This window comes from Nanorana parkeri, unplaced genomic scaffold (genome assembly GCF_000935625.1).
Source record: "Nanorana parkeri isolate BGI_ZX_2015 unplaced genomic scaffold, ASM93562v1 scaffold737, whole genome shotgun sequence".
In the NCBI taxonomy this organism is placed as follows: Eukaryota; Metazoa; Chordata; class Amphibia; order Anura; family Dicroglossidae; genus Nanorana; species Nanorana parkeri.
The window spans coordinates 348206-371737 of NW_017307005.1; the positions used below are offsets into that span (position 1 = coordinate 348206).

The 23532-nt window shown below is 41.6% G+C and overlaps 1 protein-coding gene across 1 annotated transcript; it reads left to right on the forward strand.

The window, feature by feature from the left end:
- Nucleotides 1–335: 335 nt before the first annotated feature.
- On the forward strand, nucleotides 336–16323 carry SNRPB2 (small nuclear ribonucleoprotein polypeptide B2). Its single transcript, XM_018564218.1, has 7 exons — nucleotides 336–374; nucleotides 2137–2220; nucleotides 3863–4035; nucleotides 8216–8356; nucleotides 10554–10607; nucleotides 11434–11522; nucleotides 16018–16323. Exons 2-7 carry the CDS (start codon nucleotides 2157–2159, stop codon nucleotides 16175–16177), a joined length of 681 nt encoding a protein of 226 aa, XP_018419720.1. The 5' UTR covers nucleotides 336–374; nucleotides 2137–2156; the 3' UTR covers nucleotides 16178–16323.
- The last annotated feature ends 7209 nt before the right edge of the window (nucleotides 16324–23532 follow it).

Genomic DNA, 23532 nt, shown 5'->3' on the forward strand with positions numbered 1-23532 from the left:
CAAATAATAATTAAAAAAAAAAACGGAAAAGAAAACGTAGGTTTTAACTATTCTTTAAAAACTTTGACTTTATGTTTGTCTCTGAAGACCACAAACAGTTGATCAGCATTGCAGTAACGTCAGTATATTAAAGGGTCACATGTCACATAAGCCTCTTCTTCTGTAATTAGCTAATCTTCAAACTACAAAATATACAGAATTTGTATTTCTACAATGCTGTATGACACTCGTGCCAGAAACTAATATGGCCGCCGCGGTTTCACGCACCTCACGTATGTTTCAACACACCGTAATCTGCAGCCAGTGCGAAAGCGAAGACAGCGGCGTGTGATGTCATTGCGTTGCCGTAAAGCGACGGGCAGCGTGCGTACACGGTGAGTAACGTGAGTTTTGTGTTCAGGGTTTGCCGGGCACATCGTCATTCATTGCAACAGGCGGGATTGTACCGGCGATACCGGGCTGCTGGGGGGAGGTTTCGTATTCGTGAATGTGGTGTAAAGAGAACCTGTCCATAGTGAGTATTTTATTAATCCACTTTGTTTTCTAGCAATAGTCCACATACAGGAAGTCAACAGTTGTCTGTACATACCATTAGCTTCTTTAGTACCTGAGGAGCCTTGGAATCCAGGACACCATCTGTAATAATGACCACATTGCTGAACCATGGCATAGGATGGTGGTGAAGGTGCTTTGTATTGGCTGGGTGGACAAGTTGGTCCTGGTGTAGGTACAGCTGACCACACACACCCGCTACATTCTTATTGTAGAATCTCTTTTAGGCCCACTTCACACCTTTGCAATTGAATGTGCATGCCCAGAGCTTTTCCATTGCTTTCACTGGGGCCCCTTTGTGCTGCTCTAGTTTGGCCAAAATAGTGCAGGTGCATTTTTTTAGAGTGTGTATGTTTGTGCCCCATTATTTATTTTAATGGCAGTATATGGACATGCATGTAACATGTTTTAGTGTGTGACAACCTCTACTTCAACTTTCATTTTCATTGGCCAACAGAAAAAAACAGAACATGTGAAAATGCAATAAAACCATGCATCAGCACATGGAAAGAGGTGATGCCAGTCTTAGTCCCCGTTCATACATGTGAGATTTACACTGATTTCTTCATCATGGAGTGCATGACGACCCTTCTATTGATTTTGTGATGCATAGTGCCATCCATTACTGTCGCTACAAGCACCCTCCCTTGCTATTTTTGGTCAATACACTGTATGGAGTGTGGTTTTGGACTGTATTATCTACAAGCCTGTAGGAAATATCCACATCACACATGGTCAGTCACCCAAAAAACGACCAGGCCTACCGCAAGCAAAGGAAGAGAGATTACTGGGTACTGTAGTGGCACTTTAAATGATGAGGAAAACAGTGTAATCAGTGACAAAACAACCAGCATTTAGGGGCCATGTAAGGTCCTTTCCCCAAGTGTGTCACCTTGAGGAAGGGACCCCGCGTGGCCCTGAAACCTTGGCTGTTTTGACCTATGTGACGATATGTAAATACATTTAAACCAATTTCTTCATCACGGAGTGCTGGTGACCCTTTCTTTACTTCCCACAGGCTGTCTAGGGTTCTCTCAGGGTCCAGAAGAGGAGGGACAACAGTGTAAGGGGATAGTAGGACATTGGTGGGGTTAATATTATCCCGTAGAGGGGCTTTAAAGTGATCCTGTCACTTTAACAAAAAAACAAAACCAGCTGCTGAGCAGGCACCCACCACCGTCCATACACCAGGCAGTAGTGATCAGGTACCTCACTACAGTTAGTGTCTGAGCTTGCCCGCTTGCTACTGCCACCCATGCATTCTACTGGCCTACCAATATGAATGTGTGAGAGGGGTCAGGCAAGCTTCTGCATCACCAAGAACTGCCAAATCAAAACAGCCTGGCATTCTGACAGAGTAGGAGCTGAGGCAGGTATGTTTAGGCACCTCTTGGTTTGAGCCTCAATTAGTTTATGATATAGTATGGTGCAGAACTGTGTATGAACTTTATTATTTTCCATTGTACACAGAATGGACTAAAAGTAGTATAGCAAACTGTACATAAACCACCCTTATGTTGTATTAGTTGTGAGTTGTTTCCTCCCTTTGTATTATACTAATAACATGATGTGCTTATCCTCCAGGTTTAGAAAATATTGCAAAAATGGATATCCGGCCGAATCATACAGTTTATATTAACAACTTAAATGACAAAATTAAGAAGGAAGGTAAGGAAATGTCAAGCTTTAATTTAAAGGAAATGTGCAGTTTGTATATATTATATGCAAGACTAAAAATTAACTTTTAAAAAATGTTTAATTTTATGCTGCTAATTATGGATATTTTATATGTACCTGTTTCTAGTAAGCAGGTGAACTTCAGGTTAGTTTTCCCAGCCAAACAACTGCATTGTTGAAAAGCCCTATTGCTTCCAGCACTGAATGACTGACTGAAGTTCACATTACAAACACAGCTGATTGGGAAGTGACTTAACCACCCCCTTCTCTTTCTGCCATAAACCTATAGATTATCTGCAGATTTTCTATGGTCAGATGGAAAAAGTGCAACAGATTCCTCCATCTACGCTAAACTGTGTGGATGGAGGAATCTCCCACTGGGCCAAGCTTCAGTATCTTGCTAGTAGGCCCAACTGGCTCTCAAAATACCTGAACAATGCCTGCATCCAATCGGATTGTTCAGCGGGGCCGACTAGCAAGATACTGAAGCTTGGCCCAGTGGGAGCTTCCTCCATCCACACAGTTTAGCATAGATAGAGGAATATGTTGGTCTTTTTCCATCTGACCATAGAAAATCTGCAGATAATCTATATTTTTCAGGACTGAATGACTAATGTTCTAATAAGACACACAGTTGAATGTATCGGAGGAGGCACACCCCGCCCATTATGTATGCGTCTAAGGAGACTAAGTTAGAGAGAGACAACTTGAAAGCAAATATCTCTCAGCCTGTTTTTATGCATTTACCTGCCTGACCTGGATGCTGAAAGATCTAAAAACAAACAGCTTCTACCGTGGTTTCTCTTTAGTAAATCTTAATGCTCTGTGATATCCGTTTTATGGATACACCTTGCATTCAAAACATGCACTGAATGGCACTTAATATAGATATTAATAAAATAACACCTGTAAAAATGTAATCGAACCAAAAACATTATAGATGCAATACAGCTGTAGTTGTCAAAAAGCACATGAGAGTAGCGAGAATTTCAGATGGATGCAGATTTATACCTTTTGATTTTGGTGAGAATAGACACTTGGGGGGAGTTTTTCAGCGGAGGGTGATTATTGCAATGTGTTCAATACATACTGCAATATTCCTCTCCACTGCAATCTGCATTTAATGGCTCTTTCAAACCAAGAGCTAGGTGGTTGGAGGGGCTAGTTGCATGACTTTGACAGTTCGCCCTCATTCACACGAGTAACAGCCGGCCCATACAGATCCGTGCTGCGTGCACGGATCTGTCCTGTCTGCATACGAGTACGGACACCCGCACGGACGTGCAGTTCGGGTGAGCGCAGTGCAGCGTACGGCCGCGTGCTCCCATAGAGAAGAAAGTGTTGATGCGTATATTCAAACGCAGCAGCTGTTCTTCCCGGGAGCGGCCTGATACGGCCGTGTATGCAACACGGATCTGTGCGGGCTGGCTGTTACCCGTGTGAATGAGGGCTTCATGTGACCAGACTCTCTTCCTGTGTGTTCTGCTGGCTCAGAAGCTAATCATTGCTGGCTAATCATTGTTTAGTATATATTGGGCAGTGGGACATTATCATTGGGAATAATCTGTTATGTAAATGGCTGAGCTTTCTTGTTTCTCATATCTGTTGTAATATAATTTGACTTTCTTTCTAGAAATAAAGAGATCTCTGTATGCGCTCTTCTCCCAGTTTGGTCACGTGATGGACATTGTGGCCTTAAAGACAATGAAGATGAGGGGACAAGCCTTTGTAATATTTAAGGAACTTAGCTCAGCTACCACTGCTCTGAGACAACTACAAGGATTTCCATTTTATGAGAAGCCAATGGTACGTCATGTCTAAGTCACCCTGCTTTCTCAGGCCTAAAGGAAATCGCCTATCTTGGGAATGCAGGTCTAGCTACCGTATGTTTGTTTCTTTTTTTTAATGGTACAAGCGCCAGGGCTGCTGTTTATTTTTGGGCATTGTATAAAGAGGTAAATGCGGTGTTCTTTCAGATACCCTTATCTTGTGTTTGAGATCCTTCAAAGTTCCTGCAAACCCCTCTAGCTGCTAATACATTTTCATTGACATTTTTCTTTCTTCATTTTATTACTTGTGGAGTTACTGATTTCTTGTTTGGTCTTGGCAAGTGGCTCCTTAAGTATATAAAAGCATTATTTTGTATAAAATAAGGAAGTATTGTAATTAAGATGAGATATTCTTTGCTGTATGCTTGCACAATTGCAGAGTATGGAACATCTAATGAGGTGTGCAGGTTCCCTTTGCTGACCTGCTTCTGAAAATACCTATCTGGCTGTCATGAGGAATTTGTGATATTTAATATTTTGAGCAACTGACCCAAAATAAGGATATTGGTTGGGAGTTCTGACTTGTCATCTGCAAGCATTTTTCCAGGCCAGTAATTCAGGAAGTACTGAAGTCATTAAATCAACAAGATAGGACATTTATCATTTTAAAAAGCAATGTCAGGCTCTGTATATCAGTGCAGCTTTACGTTAAGATCATGCAAACAAAGTGGGGCATGCCAACCGATACCATGACCTATGTGCCATAATGGGGGGGGGGTGACTGGAGCAGTTGTCTATGCAACCAATCCGCTTCTATCTTCAGTTTCTTCGGTTAAGCTTTGAAAATGAAACGGAGACGCTGATTGGTTGCCATGGGCAACTGCTCCAGTATTGATAAATTCCCCTCAATGTATTTTGAGAATGACTCAATACAAGTTTTCTAGCAATTAAACATAACTTGCAGAATATAAATATAAAACTGATGTGGAAAAGCAGAAGATTGCAGTTCACATATTTATGAAAATTCACACAGGTTTGTGCAAGTTATAAGACAAAGTTACTGGAAATCATTATCTCGCATCTGTTTGGCTAATGGCAGTGATAGTTAAGTTGTGTTTGCTGTCATCTGCTGTGATTTTACTGATCAGTGAAGTCTCCAAATCCTGTACATAGAAAGTGACATTCTGTTTGACTTCAGTACTTCTGTCCTTTTACTTCTACAGTTCAATCTCTCCTTCATTCTCTTAGTAGATAAAACGTAATATACAGGGGTACGGGTACTCCTAGAATGAGATCCTAATAGGTTGGACTTGATGGACTAATGTCTTTATTCAACCTCAAATACTATGTGGCATTTGTAAAAGGACATGATTCAAAGGATTTTCTAGTAAATGTTGCAGATTTAGTTATTTGTTTTTGTTTTTTTATAATAGTTGGGGTTATACCTTCTGTCTTGATAATGTCCTAAAACTTTTCCTTATGAAAATTTGACTATTGTTGTCAAGTGTCAAAAATGCAAAATACTTTTTAAACGGACCTTTCATTTCAAAAACAATCTACCCATAAGATTTAACATATTTCAGCTATGCTATTTACATGTGAAGGCCTCCCTTCTGTACACATTCAAAAACCCTGCAGCTGCTGCTGGGTGCGGCCATTTTGGATATGATGTCAGCAGGCCTAGCAGACTTGGAGCTGTCACTCAAGTGACATTCTGTAGTATTCCCTTTCACTTCTTCTGTGGCAGCTATCTAAATGGTTTTCCTGGTGCCTGCCTAGCAGCATACCTATGGTTGGTGCTCTGCCCATCTCCCAGACCGCTAAGTCTATACATTTTTTGACCCTACCCCAGTCCACCATTCACATTCTTTATTGCAGTATCCTCCCAAGTAGCTAGTTATTTAACCATAGGTAGGCTGCCATTTAGGCACCTAGAAAATGGAATACCTACCTTTCCGTAGTTTTTCTTTCCTGGTAACAATACATGGCAGCATAACACCCTCTTGTCACGTGAATGGTGGACTGGGGTAGGGTCAAAAAATATATAGATTTAGCGGTCTTGGGGATTGGAGATGGGCAGAGCACCAACCATAGGTATGCTGCCATGTATAGGCACCAGGAAAGGAAAGTTACAGAAAGGTAAGTGTTCAGTTTTCCATTATCTAGGGAGGTGAAGTCAGAGATGGAGATGCTAGGCCAGCACAGAGAGTAATTACACTCCCAGAAGATGAGAAAGAAAGCTGTGATGTGGCGGCAGGGGCTTTGTTAGGGAATTGACTAGTCAGATTTTCTAACCGGTTCAGAGGCACATTATAAGTTAATGAAAAAAAAAAAAGATTTAAAAGAGAACGATGGGGTTAGGGCTTTTCCCCATAGTTCTCCTTAGGGTAACGGGAGGACACAAACTAGCGTCCTCCCATCACCCAAAGCTCAGTATACCGCGAGCTACAGCTGAGATGCCGCAGCTGAAACGGATCCCAGCAATTATGTCTGGATCTGCCCAGCTGCGTGAGTGACAGCTGACTGCCTATCTAGAGGCAGAGTCAGCTGTACCCTCACCTGTCACGGCTCTGCAGTGACAGGATTGAGAAGTGAAGGGAACGCCGGTATGTGTTCTCTCACTTCCCGATCTACTGAGCCGACCTGTGACAGTTTAATTGTCACAGGTCAGCTAGAACTATGAGGTGAGTGAAAATCACTCGCCTCATAGTTCTCCTTTTAAGAAAAGAAAAAACACTGGAAGTAAGCATTTAAAATACTTTATTTTATGCGCTTTTACCAGCAATATTTTTGAAGGTAAGAGGGTGTTGTATTTTTTTGCAGACGTTGGGCTGAACGCTCTATTGTTGGATATTTCTGGTTATAAGGTTTTTTGTTTTGTTTTTTAATCAAAGATCTGCCTCTATTCATTGCTGATAATCATTGTGCTGTAAAGTGCTTCATGTGATCCTGTGAGGTCGTAAAACGTATTCAAATGAATTTGTGTGCCTGCTGAGATTCTGTCATCGGGCTTTTGAGGGCTCATCACCATCTGGTGCAGGAATCCTGTTTACGGTCCATGTCCTGGATTCTGGGGCTCCACGAGCTCACAGAAAATGTTTTGTTGATTAACCCTTTGTGACAGCGATACGCCTTTTCCACAATGGCCTTGGCAACCCTAAAGTGACGCTAACATCAGGATTTAAATCTTGAGAATGCATTCAAGTACCTTACTGATTAGCAAAAAATGTATCTTATTTGTGTATCACTCAGCTGTAGATCCTCAAATCATCTCTGAATTCATGCTGATACTGTTCTTCCTTCTGGAGGGTAGCTACTTTTGTTCTCCATGGTCACTGTGTGTGTTGTAAAGTAGCCACTGCTCCAAGCTCACTCGTGTGACAGATTACAATCTCACGTTTAGTTTACTAATTTGACATAAACTAGGATTGTAGCCGATCCTGGGAGTGAGTTTGGAGTGGTGGCTACATTACTTCACAAACAGGAAGCATGGGAAACAAAAGTTGCCTTTAACAAGCTAGTTCTTGTAATGTTCCAGTGATGGACTACAATCTCAATACAAATTAGTAAACTAAACCTGAGACTGTAGTCCATCCCCAGAAGTGAGCTTGGAGCGGTGACTACTTTACAACACACACAAGGACCATGGGGGAACAAAAGTAGCCACCCTCCAGAAGGAAGGACAGTTTCAGCACCAATTCAATCATTCCTCCAATGATTTGGAGGATCTACAGCTGAGTGATGCGCAAATAAGATACATTTCTGTTTATAGGGTACTTGAATGCATTTTTAGGATTTAACTCCTGAGTTTAGTGTCACTAGGTTTGTAGCGGAGAATTAGGAATGCGCAACTGTTCCTCATTTTCATGCCCCATGTCGGAAATTAGTCAGTTATTGTCACGGTAGCTGAAAAATACTGACACTCCAAAATATGGTATGGGCATCCATGCTTAAAACAATGCTGGTGGGTTAATGTGCATGCAGGGTCTGCACATTTTGCCCATATTTATAGCAAGGTTGGTGGAATCCTTCAAAATGTATCACCCTTACCAATTAGGAAATGTTCAGGAATCTGCAGTGAACGTTAAGCTTGCAGGATTCTGACTTCTGCCACCAGGCAAGCTTGTATCATGTGTAGGTTGTTATTTAAGTGTAATTTAGTCCTGTTAATAATATTGAGTATTTTCAATTAATAACTAAATTTTTGTATCCTGCAGCGAATTCAATATGCAAAATCTGACTCTGATTTAGTATCCAAGATGCGTGGAACATTTGCAGATAAAGAGAAAAAGAAAGAAAAGAAAAAGAACAAAGCTCAAGAGCAGGCGGCAAATGCAGCAAACAAAAAACCTGCACAGGTGAGACAACAAATTCTGTAACGGTATGCGGATTTTAGAAGTACATGGTGCTTTGTATTCTGTCTCTGACCCGCATGGTGTTTATTTCTACTGAGCTGCTGGGATTTATGATGTTTACAGGGATAAAATTCTCTGTATGTTTTCATCTGCCTACATTCTCATTGACATTGCTGTTCTCATCCTCCTGGTATCTAGCAGATGAAAACATCGGCCCATCTGCTCCCAGCTCAGGCAAGTCATTTCAGTTCCCATCTGTGAGCTGATGTCCATTGCAGTTTCAGATCTACGGCCATAAGCAACTTTGCTGCTTTTAACTGCTTGAATTGGAAATTGTGTTATTGTGTATTAAAACATTGTGAACCAGACTAAAATGTATGCAGGGGGATGTGTGCAAACTATTCTTTTTAGTGTCAGGTCGGTAATATAAACACATGTCTATAGAGTTCAACCAGCTTATGTCAAATGCTGTACCATATAATGGCCCCTGTATAGTATTGAGTACAAGGTTACCAGATTGTTAAATTACTAAAGTATATGTGGGCACCTGGTAAATAAAAGCTTTTGCGGATATACCTGCATATTCAGATATACACCTTGATGTTCAGCGCTCAGATATGTGTTGGTAAATGCAGAAGGCCTCTTGTCATTTTTGCAGTGACCACAGGCCCCAATGCACATCTCTAAGATGCCAGTGAAACATTGATGTGCTGCTGTTCATTACGTGGCCACTGAAATATAAAACAGCTGCAACCCATATTGTATGGAATATTTTTTGGCATGGGTAGATTTTCTTTTTTTCACTTTTAGATGAAGTATAAAAAATAATATCCTCTCAATGTTTGCTGCATCAGGCCCTGTTGTGGAGATAATCCTTCATGTCTTGTCCAGGTGACACTGTTGCCCTTTACTAGGGAAGAAAAGCCCAAAATAACAGGGAAATCCGCGCCTAAATTTTGGCCGCCGAAACATGTCAGCCGAAAATGGCACTTTGGGCAAAGTCCCGAAATAGCGGTGCATCTGTGATTGTCTCTCTCCGCTGGGAGCTGCTCTGTGTCCCAGCGGGTAGGAGAAAAACTGTCACAGGAGGTCGAGTGGTGCGGGAGGTGGAGAGCGCTGTGAGCGGCCGGCGTCTCTCCTCCCTACACCGCTCGGCCTCCTGTCACAGATCGGGTGAACCATGTGAGCAGAGATAGCCAGTGCTGTCATAGGAGGCCGGTGATGCGGGGGAAGAGTCAGCTGTCAGATCGAGATCTCCCGCACTGCTCACTCAGCCTCCTGTGACAGCCGATCCAGGATGGAAAGCGGGTACAAACACTCAGCGATCGCTGAGCAACTAATTGTCATCGATTTAGTTGCCCGATTATCTCTCCCTAAGCCCTAGTATGTTTCCTGTGTCCCCGATTATGAATAAATGGGAAGTGATCTACATCACCTCCTGTTCATTTATGATTGTGGACATGGTAAACATACTTTCTGGACCTCACAAGGTCCCTTTGTTAAGGCATACATTTTCCTTGAGAAAGGTGCCCTGAAGGGCCTGAAATGTTGATTGGTTATATCTTTTCTCTCGTTATACACACAAAAAAAAATCAATTCTCTCCCTTTATGGAAAAGGTGTGCTAGTCAGGATTCACTAGGGCATTTGGCCATTAAGGTTTTGTGTGCAGCTGAATGCAGCACTAAAGGCAAACTACCCAAAGTAAGAAAGAGTCTGACAGTCTGCCATTACCCCTGACCTATGCGGATTATGTGTTTTGTATGCTTGGAGGGGAGAAGGCGAATCCTGGAGAGCCTGTGCACCTGCGACTACTTGCTGGATATATTTGCCTGGAGAGCTGTCATTTACACACATTAGCATTTGGATTTAACACTATCTAGGATATAGTTAATTCAAATGTCAGCACTCAACAATAATTCACTAACAGACTTACAAACTACAGAACATGTTGACCTTTACAACCAAACTGCAATTGGATTTGTAGTTTGTTGGACGTTTTACAGCACTGATCTCCAGCCAGATATTTGGTTATCATGGAATTATTTTTAATGGCCATATAAAAATAAAAAAAATCAGGCTGATATATTTTTCACTGAAGATGTGACATTATTAAAATGCAGTTTATGATGTCTGGAGTATTTTTCTTCTATTTATCTGCCCATACTTTGGTGTGCTAATTATTGATGTTGCTATTTTCAGGTTCCAGGACAGGAATCGGACACTGCACCACCAGGAGCAGCACAGAACCCGCAGGTAACAAAGCACATGCACTTTTATAGTTTACAGAAAGGAAACCTTTGTTTTTATTTGCTGTTCTGCTTTCAGGTAAAGTATTCAGAAATGATTTGTCTTTTGGTTTTGCTTGGAGAAGACAATGAGCCAGAGAAACTATACGTGACACATCGCAGGGCACCATGTCTGGTATATTTTTGTGCTCACAATGCCCCTAATAAACTTTTTTAGGAGCATATTACAGAGTGACAGTGCACCCTAGGTGCAAGGAGCAATACAGTGAGCTATTGAAGCTCACTTTATTGCTTCTCTTCTCTCTGGGAAGAGAGAGGATTCCAGACAGCAAAGCACACTCTGCTGAGTGTCTGTGCAGACACTTATCACAGGGAATCTGATGACTGCCTTTCTCCTTCCCTCTGCTCAGCGAGGTGGAGGGAGGAGGCAGCTTCTTCCGACAGTCTACCTTGAAGTGTCTGTACAGATGCCTATAAGAGGGAGTTGGTCAGCCAGAGGCGCTGCTTATACTTGCGTTATATTGTAGCATAGATATTAGAGGTCAGAAATGGCAGCGTTCCTAATAGACTAAAGGCTGAGCAAGTAACAACATTACAGGTGATAGCTTCCTGACAGAAGAACTCCAGACAGAAAAAAACCTCCCCCCCCACTCAGTTCCAATTGGCTGCTAAATCTGTCTCTGCAGCCTCTCCATCTCCACTCATGTCCAATACAGTGTATAAGACATTTTTTCTTGGATAAGCCTGTATGTGCATAAGATGTAGAAAATGTTCTATAATACTGTAGTTATTAAGCATTATTGAAATGAAATATAATTGTGTGTTTTTATTAGGTGCCTGACAACCCACCAAATTACATCCTGTTCTTGAATAATTTGCCTGAAGAAACCAATGAGATGATGTTGTCGATGTTGTTTAACCAGTGAGTATTGCCCATTTTATTTCACCGTTGTGAAGTAGTTTTTGAATTCTGTTGTTTGAAATGATCCATAACTGGATGTATTACGTTAACCAGTTGACATCCGCGGTGTTAAACCCCCTTCCCATCCAGGCCATTTTTCAGTATTCAGCGCTGCGGTACTTTGACTGACATTTATTCCGTCATGCAGCGCTGTACTGAAATGAATTTTATACCCTTTTTTGGGGACAGATAGAGCTTTCTTTTGGTGGTATTTATTCACCACTGGGGGTTTTATTTTTTTACTATATTAAGGAAAAATATTCATGTGACTCTGTTCATTGTACTTCTGATGGGAGGATAATTGGCCTTTGCAGCCTCCTCATTTAGATCTAGTTTAGATTTAGGTCTGCCACAAAGATCTCCCTTCTGTTCTATTCTGGAATAAGTTGAAGTCTGGTATTCATTTGGAAAGGTTGGACAAGCAGGAACAATGGTTGCCTTCCTGGTTTGTTAGGTCCTGTTTGGAGGGTGCGGGCCAACTGCTGCAGCTTCTATAAATGTCTCTGCAGCCCACAATCCCTCCCACACACAGAACACCTAGTGTACACAAATGGGACACCTAGTGTACTGTGCTAGTCACCACTCAGTGTTATGCAATATAGTTACAAAAACTCTGAACTGGAATTCCAGCTTACACAAATATCAATGTTTTAATTAGAGTCCATTCATGGGACTGTTGAGGTGTATAGAGATTAAGGATTAGGAAGGTGTTTCCTTCTAAATTTCTGAAATAATGTCAGTATATAGAAATGTAGTTTTATGTCTTGTACCTAAAGTAACACTCAGGAGTTAACCTTAAAAATGCATTCAAGTACCAAAAATCTTCTTTTTTTTTTTGTGTATCGCTCAGCTGTAAGCCTTGTTCACACCAAATGCAGAGCAGATCCGGTCAGGTTTCTGCACACGCACGCTAGTCTTTTAGATGCGTTTTTGGCAAAAAAAATAATAATTTTTTTAAAGTTTAAAATGGGCTTTCAGTGCTTTCCATGCATTTGCATGCGTTTTTGATGCGTTTGCAGATCCAGAGCAGGTAAAATAGGGCCTGCTGCAGTTTTTTCACCTGCTCTGGACCTGCATGCTGCGATGTGAACTGGAGCAAAAAATACCATTGGAAAACATTGGACGCAGTTTTGATCCGGTCTGCAACTAATCTGCTCTGCACCTGAAACGCGCTTGGTGTGAACAAGGCCGTAAATCCTCAAATCATCTCTGAATTGGTGCTGACATTGTCCTTCCTTCTGGAGGGTGGCTACTTGGTGTGTGTGGGGGTGTGTGTGTGTGTGTTGTAAAGTAGCCACCACCCCAAGCTCGCGCCCATGATGGACTACAATCTCACATTTTATTTTTATAATTTTATATTGAGATTGTAGTCCATCATGGAAGTGAGCTTGGGGGAAGGGCAGTGTCGGCACCAATTCAGAGATGATTTGAGGATCTAAACCTGAGTGATACACAAATAAGATACAGTATTGTTAATAGGGTACTTGAATGGATTTTTAAGATTTAACTCCTGAGTTTAGTGTCACTTTAAAGTGCAGCTGAAGCCAAAACTTTTCCTTTGTAGCTTTGGATAGAGCAGAGAGGGATTAGAATACCCCTCAGGTTTTTATTGTTGACATTATGGAGATTCACCCTCTCTATTAATCCTGGTGATCTAATGGTCACCAAGAGTAATAGAGAACTGAAAGAAAATCCCAAATTTTGCGTTGTCATCAGAACAGGAATAGATGGGAAATCTTCCAATGGGGGCGATAGGTTTGATGACCCTGCTCAACACCGGGGATTTACCTCACTTTGGAGGGATTTCCTCTCACTTGCTGTTGTGGCTATCAGACAGTAAGCAAAGGAAAATCTGCCCAATAGGACACAGATGGCAAAAATAAAAAAGCTGATGGGGTTATAACCCTACATTGATCTGTCCATAATGTAAAAAAAATGGCTAGTTCTACTTAGGGTCAGACATTGTCACAATGAGAATGATTAGGTAGACTTGATGCTATGTGTGGTGGGTGGGCTGGCATGTATTTCTAAAGCGTGAAGTTTAAAGTGACCTATCCGTAAAGATGTAAGAATCTGTTGGCCCTTGATGTAAGTAGTTTGACAACATATGCTGTTGAACGGTGTGGTAGCCCATGACTGCATGCATGGGACTCGGAGGAGAATTCTTGCTTACTGTATTAACAGTATAGAACTTGGTGTGTACAGTATGAGTTTGAACTCTGCTGCTGCTAATCGCACAAAATGGCACCAGAGAGCACCCATTATTAGTTTTCCACTGGTGCTTCACAGCATTTGTTGATTTACTTCAGCCTCAGAAGATGTGATAGAATTATACTATACCTGCAGAATGCTCCTAACTATTCTGTAGTGGGAACATGGCTGGCCAGTATGTCACCAATGACACTTCTCCGAGAATTCATTTTTTTGTATGCATCCTTCCATTAGTTACCAAAGGCTTTATCGGTCATATAGGTGGTGGATATGTTCCTAAAGTAGATTTTCAGCTGTAAGGGCTGTATACAGTTTTATCTTTTGACTTTGCAAGTCTTGAACTTTTTAATGAGTTTCCCTAGAGAACCAGAGTAATTGGTCGTCTGTATGTGACTGACTGCAATCTCTTGGGAGATCAATATCTGTTACAAGGTGTTCTTGTATTGATGCTGCTACTATTACTGTGTAGAGCTCTATCTAGTGGCTGAAGAGGAGAACACAATCCATTTGTTACAAGGGTGGCAAGAGAGACTCCATTTCATATATTTCTGTATATGAAAAGCACTCTCGGAGCTGCCGGCAATTGTGTGAAGGGAAGAAGGGGTAACCATGCCACGGTACTGCGTTTTAAACTCTTCTGCTGGGGGATTATTTGTTTCAAAATGGAAATAGGAATTTCATAGAGTTTATATAAGTGCTTCCTGCAGTTGCTCTTCTGTCTGTAAATGTACTTTCACTCCTAGACTCCCCAACCTGTTTGATTTAGATATTTATGGTAATATTGGGTTAGTTTGAGGCAGTGACTGGCATTTAAAAAATCTAATGGAATGGGAGTGGAAGCTGCAGAAAGAAAGCTGGGTAGAGAAAGTTTGAGTGGTTCTTTTTAATTACTAGCTTTTACTCTGCATCAAGCTAATTCATTTCAACGTCTCCTCTTACTTTTCTTTCCCGCCAAGTTTTAGCTGAATACAGTGAACTCGTACACCTATGTTCCATTAAGCTGCACTTAGCACAACCTTAAAGGAGAACTATGAGGTGAGTGCTTTTCACTCACCTCATAGTTCTAGCCGACCTGTGACAATGAGACTGCCACAGGTCGGCTCAGTAGATCGGGGGGTGATCGAACACATACTGGCATTCGCTCACCTCTCAATCCTGTCACGGCTCTCTGCCGTGACAGGGGAGGGGCTGTCACGGCAGAGCCAGCTTTCACTTGCGCAGCTGGGTGGATCCAGACATATTTGTTGGGATACGCTTCAACTGCGGCGTCTCGGTATACCGCGAGCAGTAGCTTGCGGTATACTGAGCTTAGGGTGACGGGTGGACGCTAGTTTGTGTCCTCCCGTTACCCTAAGGAGAACTATTTGGAAAAGCCTTAACCCCAAAGTTCTCCTTTTTAATGAAGGCTGGTTTTGAGTCACGCGCACAGGCTAAGAAGGATGTATGTCCATTATGTCATCTTTTAATGTCATTGTTAGTATTGGTTGACGCTGTTTAATTCATGCACTCGGTTCTTTCTACTGGTTGCAACATTGTGTGTACTTGGAGCAGAACCCATAGTAGACCTGTGACATATGCCCATGGTTTAAGTGTAAACCTGCATTTGAAGAGTGCAGCCCTCTGGCTGGGAAGAATAATACATTTCTATTTTAATACTATTTCAGTTATTTCTATTATTTCATTATTGTTTACTACCTTCCTTAAAGCAGAACTCCAGGCAAATCAAATCCTAACCCTTGCAGTGGGCAACCCCTGTTTTGCTTACGGGAACTAAAATAACAAAGTTTTATGTTCATCTGTACTGCAATCCCGGCTTGCTCTTAGACCGGTCCCTGCAGCCTGTCTCCTCTGCTCCAGCTATGGAATGTACTCCGGCGTTGTTATGTCCAATACATACATGCATGTGATGACTAACAGGACCTTAGACTGCTGGAGGGGGGAAGGCTGAAGGGGGCAGTTTAAGAGCAAGCTGGGATTGTGGTTCAGGTGAGTAACTTTGTTATTTCAGCTCCCTAGATAAAATGAGCATTTAATCATTGCCATGCATGGGCAGCCCACTTATAATGTATAAGTACTCATTATTTAGCAAATGCTGGTATTTTTTTGCATTATTGGACTTTTACGAAGTGTTTTCTAGATGGTTCCTGTGATACAGAATTATTGCTGTATGTAAGAAGAACCGAGGCGTCGATATTCCTTTCTGTGTTCTAAACTAGCACGTGACTTGACTATCTTATTTCCACAGATTTCCTGGCTTCAAAGAGGTACGCCTGGTTCCTGGAAGACACGATATTGCCTTTGTAGAGTTTGAGAACGAAAACCAGGCAGGGTCTGCACGGGATGCACTTCAAGGTTTTAAGATTACGCCATCTCATGCTATGAAGATAACATATGCTAAAAAGTGAAACCAGTTGCCTTTTTTGGACTTATTTCATGACTTTTATTTCCTCTGGTCTTCAAGAATTCATATTTCCTGTTCAGATGCTGAATTTATAGTTATTGGTTTGTCAGATTCTCATATTTTGTACAAATAAATGTTTTTGTGGTTTTTTTTTTTATGCTGTCTGCCTTAAGCTGAAATCCGGGCTAAACAAAGATGTAACTGCAGGAGCCATATGTATTCGTCAATCCTTTATGTATTTTTTCCACATCTGTGCAGTAATCCAGCATGAAACAGCTTCTGCACTTTACCTCCTGTGTAGGATTAACCTGCAATACGGACAAGTTTACGCCGCTTATCTTCCTTGTGCAGGGTTAAAAAAGGCATTCGGTGAATGCAAGATGGATTCATATCTTTTGTGGCTGTCCAGGAATATATTTGAATGACCGTTTTTGTGCTGGGAGTTCAGCTTTAAAGGGGAGTTCCACTTTCCCAGGCGAATTTGAGAAAATGGAAATACCGCCACTAAGAACGCTTTTCAGTGGTCAGTAGGGCTGCCACCAACTAATCGATTAATTGATAGAGAATAGTTGTCAACTATTCCCATTATCCATTAGTTGGTTGGTTCCCTTAGCTCTCTCTTCCACACTGGGAGGGGGACACAGCAAGCAATAGCCAGCCTGCTTTTGGCTCTTGCAATTTTGAAACGGCCGCTAGCAGGCTGACTATTGCACCAGCCCACTACCTGCTGTGTTTACATTCAGCCTGTGGAATCTTGCCACTGGCAGCTGTCATTTCCTGGCTGAAGCTATTCAAGCACCATGTGCTAACAATACAAAAAAAAGGTGGAAAAAGGTCATTTTCGGTTTTGGCCTGACAAATTCTGCTGCTGGACATGCGTTGCAGTTCCATTCATTTCAATGACACCCTAAATGTACCTCCCACCCACAGTAAGATCGCCCACACTGGAACACACCATACGGCAATGCTGTACGTTCCAGTGCAGTGTCATTGCAAAAAAAGTAGCATGCGGCTTTATTCTGGAGCAAACTTTGTAACACTCCATTTGTGTATTTTATTTAAATTAAGGATGGTATTTATTCTTTTTTTATTTGATCGAAAAAACAATCGGCCAACGAATCGATTATGAAAATAATTATTAGTTGCAGCCCTGGTGTTCAGGTGACAGAGCTGACATCATTTGCGAGCGTAATTTGAAATACTGAGCGAAGGGCTGCGGTGCTTTTGTATAGCTCATACACAAGCAGCCGCGGAGGGGAATGACCCTTTGCGGAAAGGTAAGGCCAGCAAAGGGGGAGAAAGGCTTGTGCTTTGGGGTGTGGGTGGATTGATGGGGGTATTGCCATTTTCTTGGATCCCCTGGGCAAAGGGAATTGCCCATTAACTCATGACCTCTACATGTCCTTGGTGCTATAAAATAGGGCAAAGGAATAAGTTATAGGACTGTCATCCTGATTTTTGCTCTGCTACCTATTATATTAGTTACTCTCTTACACAGTCCTGGGGGAAAGTAGGCAAGTGCTACCTGGAGAACTGAAAACAAAAACCTAGACATGGAGATTTTCCTTTCCAATTCTGTCCATGCAGAGCAAAATATAGAGAGGGGAATTTATCAAAACTGGAGCTGCTCTGCATGGCAACCAATCAGCTTCTCTCTTCAGTTTGGCCAGTTAAGGTTTGAAAATGAAAGAGAGAAGCTGATTGGTTTCCATGCACAGTTGCTCCTGATTTTGTCTGCTCCAGTTTTGATAAATTCCCCCTCCATGTATATTATTGTAGCAGTGAACAGCCAGAAAGCTTCCAGCATGTTTGGAAAGTCTGATACAACAAACACATTTGGGTATTAACTGCTATGGGGTGGGATTGGGGTAAGTGGTGTAGGGCTGCAACAACTAATCGACATAATCGATTATAATCGATTATTGAAAAAGTTGTCAACTTTTTCAATAATCGATTAATCGGCTTCCGATCAGTTGGCCCTGTTCACGGCTCCACCCACGCCGCACTTCCTCCCCACCTCACGCTCGCTGCTGCCAGACCCGCCCCCATCCACGCTCTTCACGCCACATCTCCTCCCCGCCTTACACTCACCGCCCGCCCACATCCACGATCTGCATTCATTGCTGTATAATTTTACACTTTCCTTTTCACTATATTGCACACCACACTATTTTTTTTTTCTTTTTTACTTCCACCGCTCCAAGCTTGCTCCTGTGATGGAGTGCAATCTCAATACAAACTAGTAGTCCATCACTGGAGCCATTTTTTAAAATGTATTTTATTGTTTATCCGATTAACCGATTAATCGAACTTAATAATCGGCTAACTAATCGATTTTGAAAATAATCGTTAGCTGCAGCTCTAAAGTGGTGTTCAAATCAGTAGCATTCCTTGCAAATATCTGATTTATAAATTTAGAATTGGAATCTTTGGGGATTTTGTTTCCCCTAACAAGCAGTGTATTCTAATAGGATATTTAATGAGGCAGTAACCTAGACCCAACCACACCTTTCACTCTTATCTTTATTACTGTTCACATTGCCCTACTGGATAAGACTGCTTGTGTTTGTAAATCCTGCTGTATATTCTAGGTAACAGTGGGTTGTGGGGAAAATTGAGACTGCTTTGCCTCTGGCACTCCGCTCGCTGCAGCTAATGTGTACTAGACAGTCACTTGAGTGTGATTTGGGTAAGTTATGATAACGGTAAACTCTCCCTGCGAACCCATCCATTCACAGCAGTGTATACTTTCCTTGAACTCTCTTTCTCCCCCATCAATTTTCTAAAGGTAAGGCTAGCCGTAGCAGTGAGATGGTGATCAGAAGAATGAAATACGTTTGCAAAAATAGGCCCCATTTTTTTAGGCAAATATGAGAAGATTTCCATAGGGTGGAGAAAATCTATTTTAAAGTACATCTAATGGTTATGACAGTCTAAACAAGTAGCAAATGTACTAATTAGGCCATGCTCAAGCCTCATAAGGTAAACAAAAATACTTGGTGTTCCTGCCCTGACTGAGTTAAATCCTTCTTTGTCTCATGTGGTTCCCCTCCCAGACACTGCAGCTTTCGGTAGGTTTTCAGAAACAGGCAGTGTTGTCAATCCAGAAAGCAGTGGACACGGTTAGATAGGTGTGGCCGGCTGCTGCTTGAGAGGCTACATGTTTGTGAATCAGCAGTGGCAATGCTGATAGCTATGCCATCTGCAACATTTTCTCATCCCACTGTACATAAAACAGGTACAGCCTACATGAGTGTGGCAACGCTGCTTTGATTTCAGGAGCAGTGCAGTATCATTGCCACACCATCACAGGAAGCTGAATTAGGTGGACTTCACGGGCAGGCTCAACAGGTATTTGTTGGACTTTGCAGGGGTGCAGGCTCAACAGGTATTTGTTGGACTTTGCAGGGGTGCAGGCTCAACAGGTATTTGTTGGACTTTGCAGGGGTGCAGGCTCAACAGGTATTTGTTGGACTTTGCAGGGGTGCTAACAGAAAACTGTAAGGCCCGGTTCACACCTGGGCGTTTTGTAGTGCGTTCGAACGCTCTGCAAAACGCTCAAACACCGAAATCCCATTATTTCCTATGGGTATGGTTCACACCAGGCCGTATGAACGGCCAGACATTTTCTGCCAGAGATCGGACGTAGAACGGGTGCCTACAGATGTTATTGTGACCAAAGAATTTTGATTATCTTCCAAGTCAGTTGACATTTAGGGGTTGATTTACTAACCTTATAAACACACCACGAACATGTATACACCTCTGTAGTGTGTTCCCTCCCAGCATGATCTATTGCTGGAATCTAAACACCTTTTGTAGTGTGTACACACCCAGCAGGTGTGTTGTGCAAAGCCCTGCATGAATTGCAAGGTAATGTTGTGTAAATTAGCTCTACATTGTGTTGCTTGCATTGATGAATGCAGGAATGTAAATGCATGAGCTAACCATTTTTGTCTAAACTGTGAAGCAGCATTATATATGCATCATTTTTCCATATATGGCATTAGTGGAAATATGCTTTTAGAGACTTTTTGGTTGATAAATACGTTTTGCTGTGTAAAAATAACACACACCTTGTGCATGCGTGTGTTTAGGTTAGTAAATCACCCCCTTATTCTCTAAATGTCCTTAATCTGTGGTAAGTTATCTTGTAACACTTATTGAGGGGAATTTATCAAAACTCGTGCAGACTAAATCTGGAGCAGCTATGCATGGCAACCAATCATCCACCTTTTAATTTTCAAAGTTTAACTCCACAAACTGAAGAGAGAAGCTGATTGGTTGCCCTAGGCAACTGCTCCAGTTTTGATAAATCCCCCCCATTGTATATAGCCAGTGTCTGTATCTGTCTTACAGACTTCAATATAGACCTTGTCTATAGCTCACTGTATGTCCCTGATTATTGGAAGTTAGACAAGAGCATGAGCTGGTACACCCTACGCTAGGCTGAGATTTTATGACTGCTGACCTGCAAAGATGTCTGGCTGCCATGATGTAGCTCTGGCTTCAGTGCTTTCTGAGGTACTATCCTGGAAAAGGATGCAGCCAGTGAAGTCTGGGGTGTAGCCATAATTCCTAATCACTGACTCCAAGCTCTGAGGCAAATGAATTAGCATGACAGCCAGGTGACCTACATTTTTAGAAGGCGAGGAAGCAATAGCTCATATAGTTTTCACAGCACAGGTTTTCTTTACCGCTGGTTTATGGGCACCTTTTTATAAAAAAAAAAAAAAAGACATGCTTCAAACTAAAACTGAAGTCATGTGACAGCCTAGATCCAGAGTCTCTATTTTTTGGTCTGTGCTGTGAGTGTATCTCAAGATTAAATGTCCACATCTTACTTATTGACATGGAGGTTTCCTAATGGCTGTAAGAGGAGTCCATTGGAGGGTCCTGAGGAGTTCAAGCAGCCCCGCCATGGTGTCACAATGCGAGGGGCAGCGTCAGGACTGGTTGCCTGAAGTTGGATTCCTGAAGCAAATCACTGTTTTTCAATACCGGAACAGTCAACTTGTAATGAGAGAAATATGAGGGTTAAGTATTACCGTATATACTCGAGTATAAGCCGTGCCGAATATAAGCCGAGGTACCTAATTTTACCAAAAAAAAGTATTGACCCGAATATAAGCCGAGGGTGGGAAATGAGGCAGCTAATGGTATCAAACCTTTTTTTTTTCCCCAATATTGTTGCCAGATCAACTAAATATACACAACAAAGTATTTTTTTTCCCCATTTTTGTAAGGATTACAAGATTAAGATGGCTGACCTCTTGAAAATGCTAATTGTCTGGCTCTATCTGAAATACACATACAAAAAAAATAGAAGCACTTAAATCAGAACTCCTCTGCATGCTTATTCTAGGTTAGTAACTCATGTCAGTAATGGAGGACTAGCATTTCCCAACGGAGGTCCACAACGACAGCCTCTGTACTACCATGACAAGTTTTTTTTTTAATGATATTGTATATCCAACTAAACGAATCATTGTTTTACGTGAACCTAAGTTTTTGGTTCCCTATAGAAATGCTGTGTTCATTTTTTAAACTCTTAACTTTTTTTTCAATAATGAATGCTGATCAAACGAGTATACATTGCCAGCAAAGTATTTCTTTATATGTTTGCCCAAGCACTTACAGTCATTATGTTTTAGAATAGATCTAACTCTCTCAGCTCGACTTCCCTGAACTGCCTGTCCAGTATAAGATCACAAGGGACAGAGCAGTCTCCAGCAGCTGTCTATGTGCCAGCTTAGAGAAGAAAAGATTGAAGGAGGATAGGGGAGCAGGGTGTGAGGAAAGTGTCTTGCCTTGCTGTGTTTGTGTAGACATGCACAGCTTACTAGCACACACAAGAGTGGCTCCATAGGACCTTGCAAGGGAAAGGGGCCCCTCTAATACAGGATAACAGGGCCAGTGCACGGGGAGCAGCTGATTCTGCAGAAAGCTGAACTTTTAAACATCAAGGAGCAGAATCAATTGTAAGTGGTTAATCAGCATTTGAAAGAGCTTAAAAACCTTTTGACTTTTATGTCACTTTAGGTCTCTTATGGCTGCTTTCCCCAGCTAGATTTTCCAATAAACTCTCTAAAAAAACTGCTTTTCAATGTACAATGTGACTGGTGCCATTGTTCAATCACATTTTGACACCTGTCAGAATTTACACAAGTTGCTCATGTGTAAATGAACTGTACCCTGCTGTCTTCAGCTTTTAACTTTTTTTCTGAATTCACTGAGATAATTTTTTTTAGCTTAAACAGTTAAGTTGATGTCTTATACTTCTTCAGCAACTTTTTTCAGTAACTTTTTGTCATAACATGGTTTGTTTTTGCTTAGCCACTCTTGCATACAAAACACGGTCTTTTACGCTTCAATTGCGGATTCTTGATTTCTTCCTCGCTCCCTGTAAATAAATTACGGGCAGAAACTTCAACATTATGCAGAATCTCACTGTGCGCCCTTCAAGAAGAAACAGCTCTTCCGTGTCATCCAGCCGCACACACACATGAACACAGCCTTGAAAGTTTATCCGCGGCTGAAATACCTCGGAGGTCTTCTTTAAAAACGATCTTTTGTGATTATGACACACGCAAGGTCTTTGTGCTCTAGACGGTTCCTCATCACAAGATCTGAAAAATTGGACTGAACGTTAAAATAGAAGATTGAAGATTTTCGGAGGCTGAAGCCAGCTTTTGTTTTGTTAATTCATTGCTGTGAACAGTGTTATGGGTCTGCTTCCTGACAGGGTCATTCTTTATCCGGATATTGGTTACCTTATGCGCTTCAAGGCGAACCTGTTCTTTTGCACTGACGTGTTATCCCGACATCAGTAAAGTTTATCTAAACCCAAAGTACAAAAATGTAATTAAGCTTACTAGTCCTTAGATGTGGTTATTGTGACATTTATATATGTATATATATATATATATATATAACCGAGCCCCCCTCCGTCAACAGAGAATGGCAGAGGCGGCAGGGTTAGTTTTCTTTATTTTTATTGTTTCTTTATTTTTTTTACTTTTTTATCACTTTTTTAAATTTATTTTTACATTTTTAGTTTATCGTTTACTTTTATTTTTTTATCCTTTTGTTTATTTCATATAATTATTTTCATATGTTTTTTCTTATTATTTCTTGCTATCTTCTCTCTCCGCTCACAGTTTGCTAACTGGACAAGGTTCTGAAGATGCAAGTGGAAACCAGAATGGGTGTCCCTATAGCAAGATTTCCCCTAACCTCCTGTTCTGGTGACAACTTTAACATTTTTGTATTTTCCATCACTTTCTGTCTTGGTGATATTGGTCACCAGGACAAAGAGAGAGGATGAATCTACCAAGTGTTGAGACGGACAGCAATAAC

What these genes read in the sequence shown, in the direction of transcription:
- SNRPB2 (XM_018564218.1), top strand. Translation starts at nt 2,157, where the DNA reads ATGGATATCCGGCCGAATCATACAGTTTATATTAACAACTTAAATGAC. An exon ending in CAAACAAAAAACCTGCACAG is followed by an intron (nt 8,357 to 10,553) that starts GTGAGACAACAA and finishes TGCTATTTTCAG; the next exon opens with GTTCCAGGACAGGAATCGGA. An exon ending in GAGCAGCACAGAACCCGCAG is followed by an intron (nt 10,608 to 11,433) that starts GTAACAAAGCAC and finishes TGTTTTTATTAG; the next exon opens with GTGCCTGACAACCCACCAAA.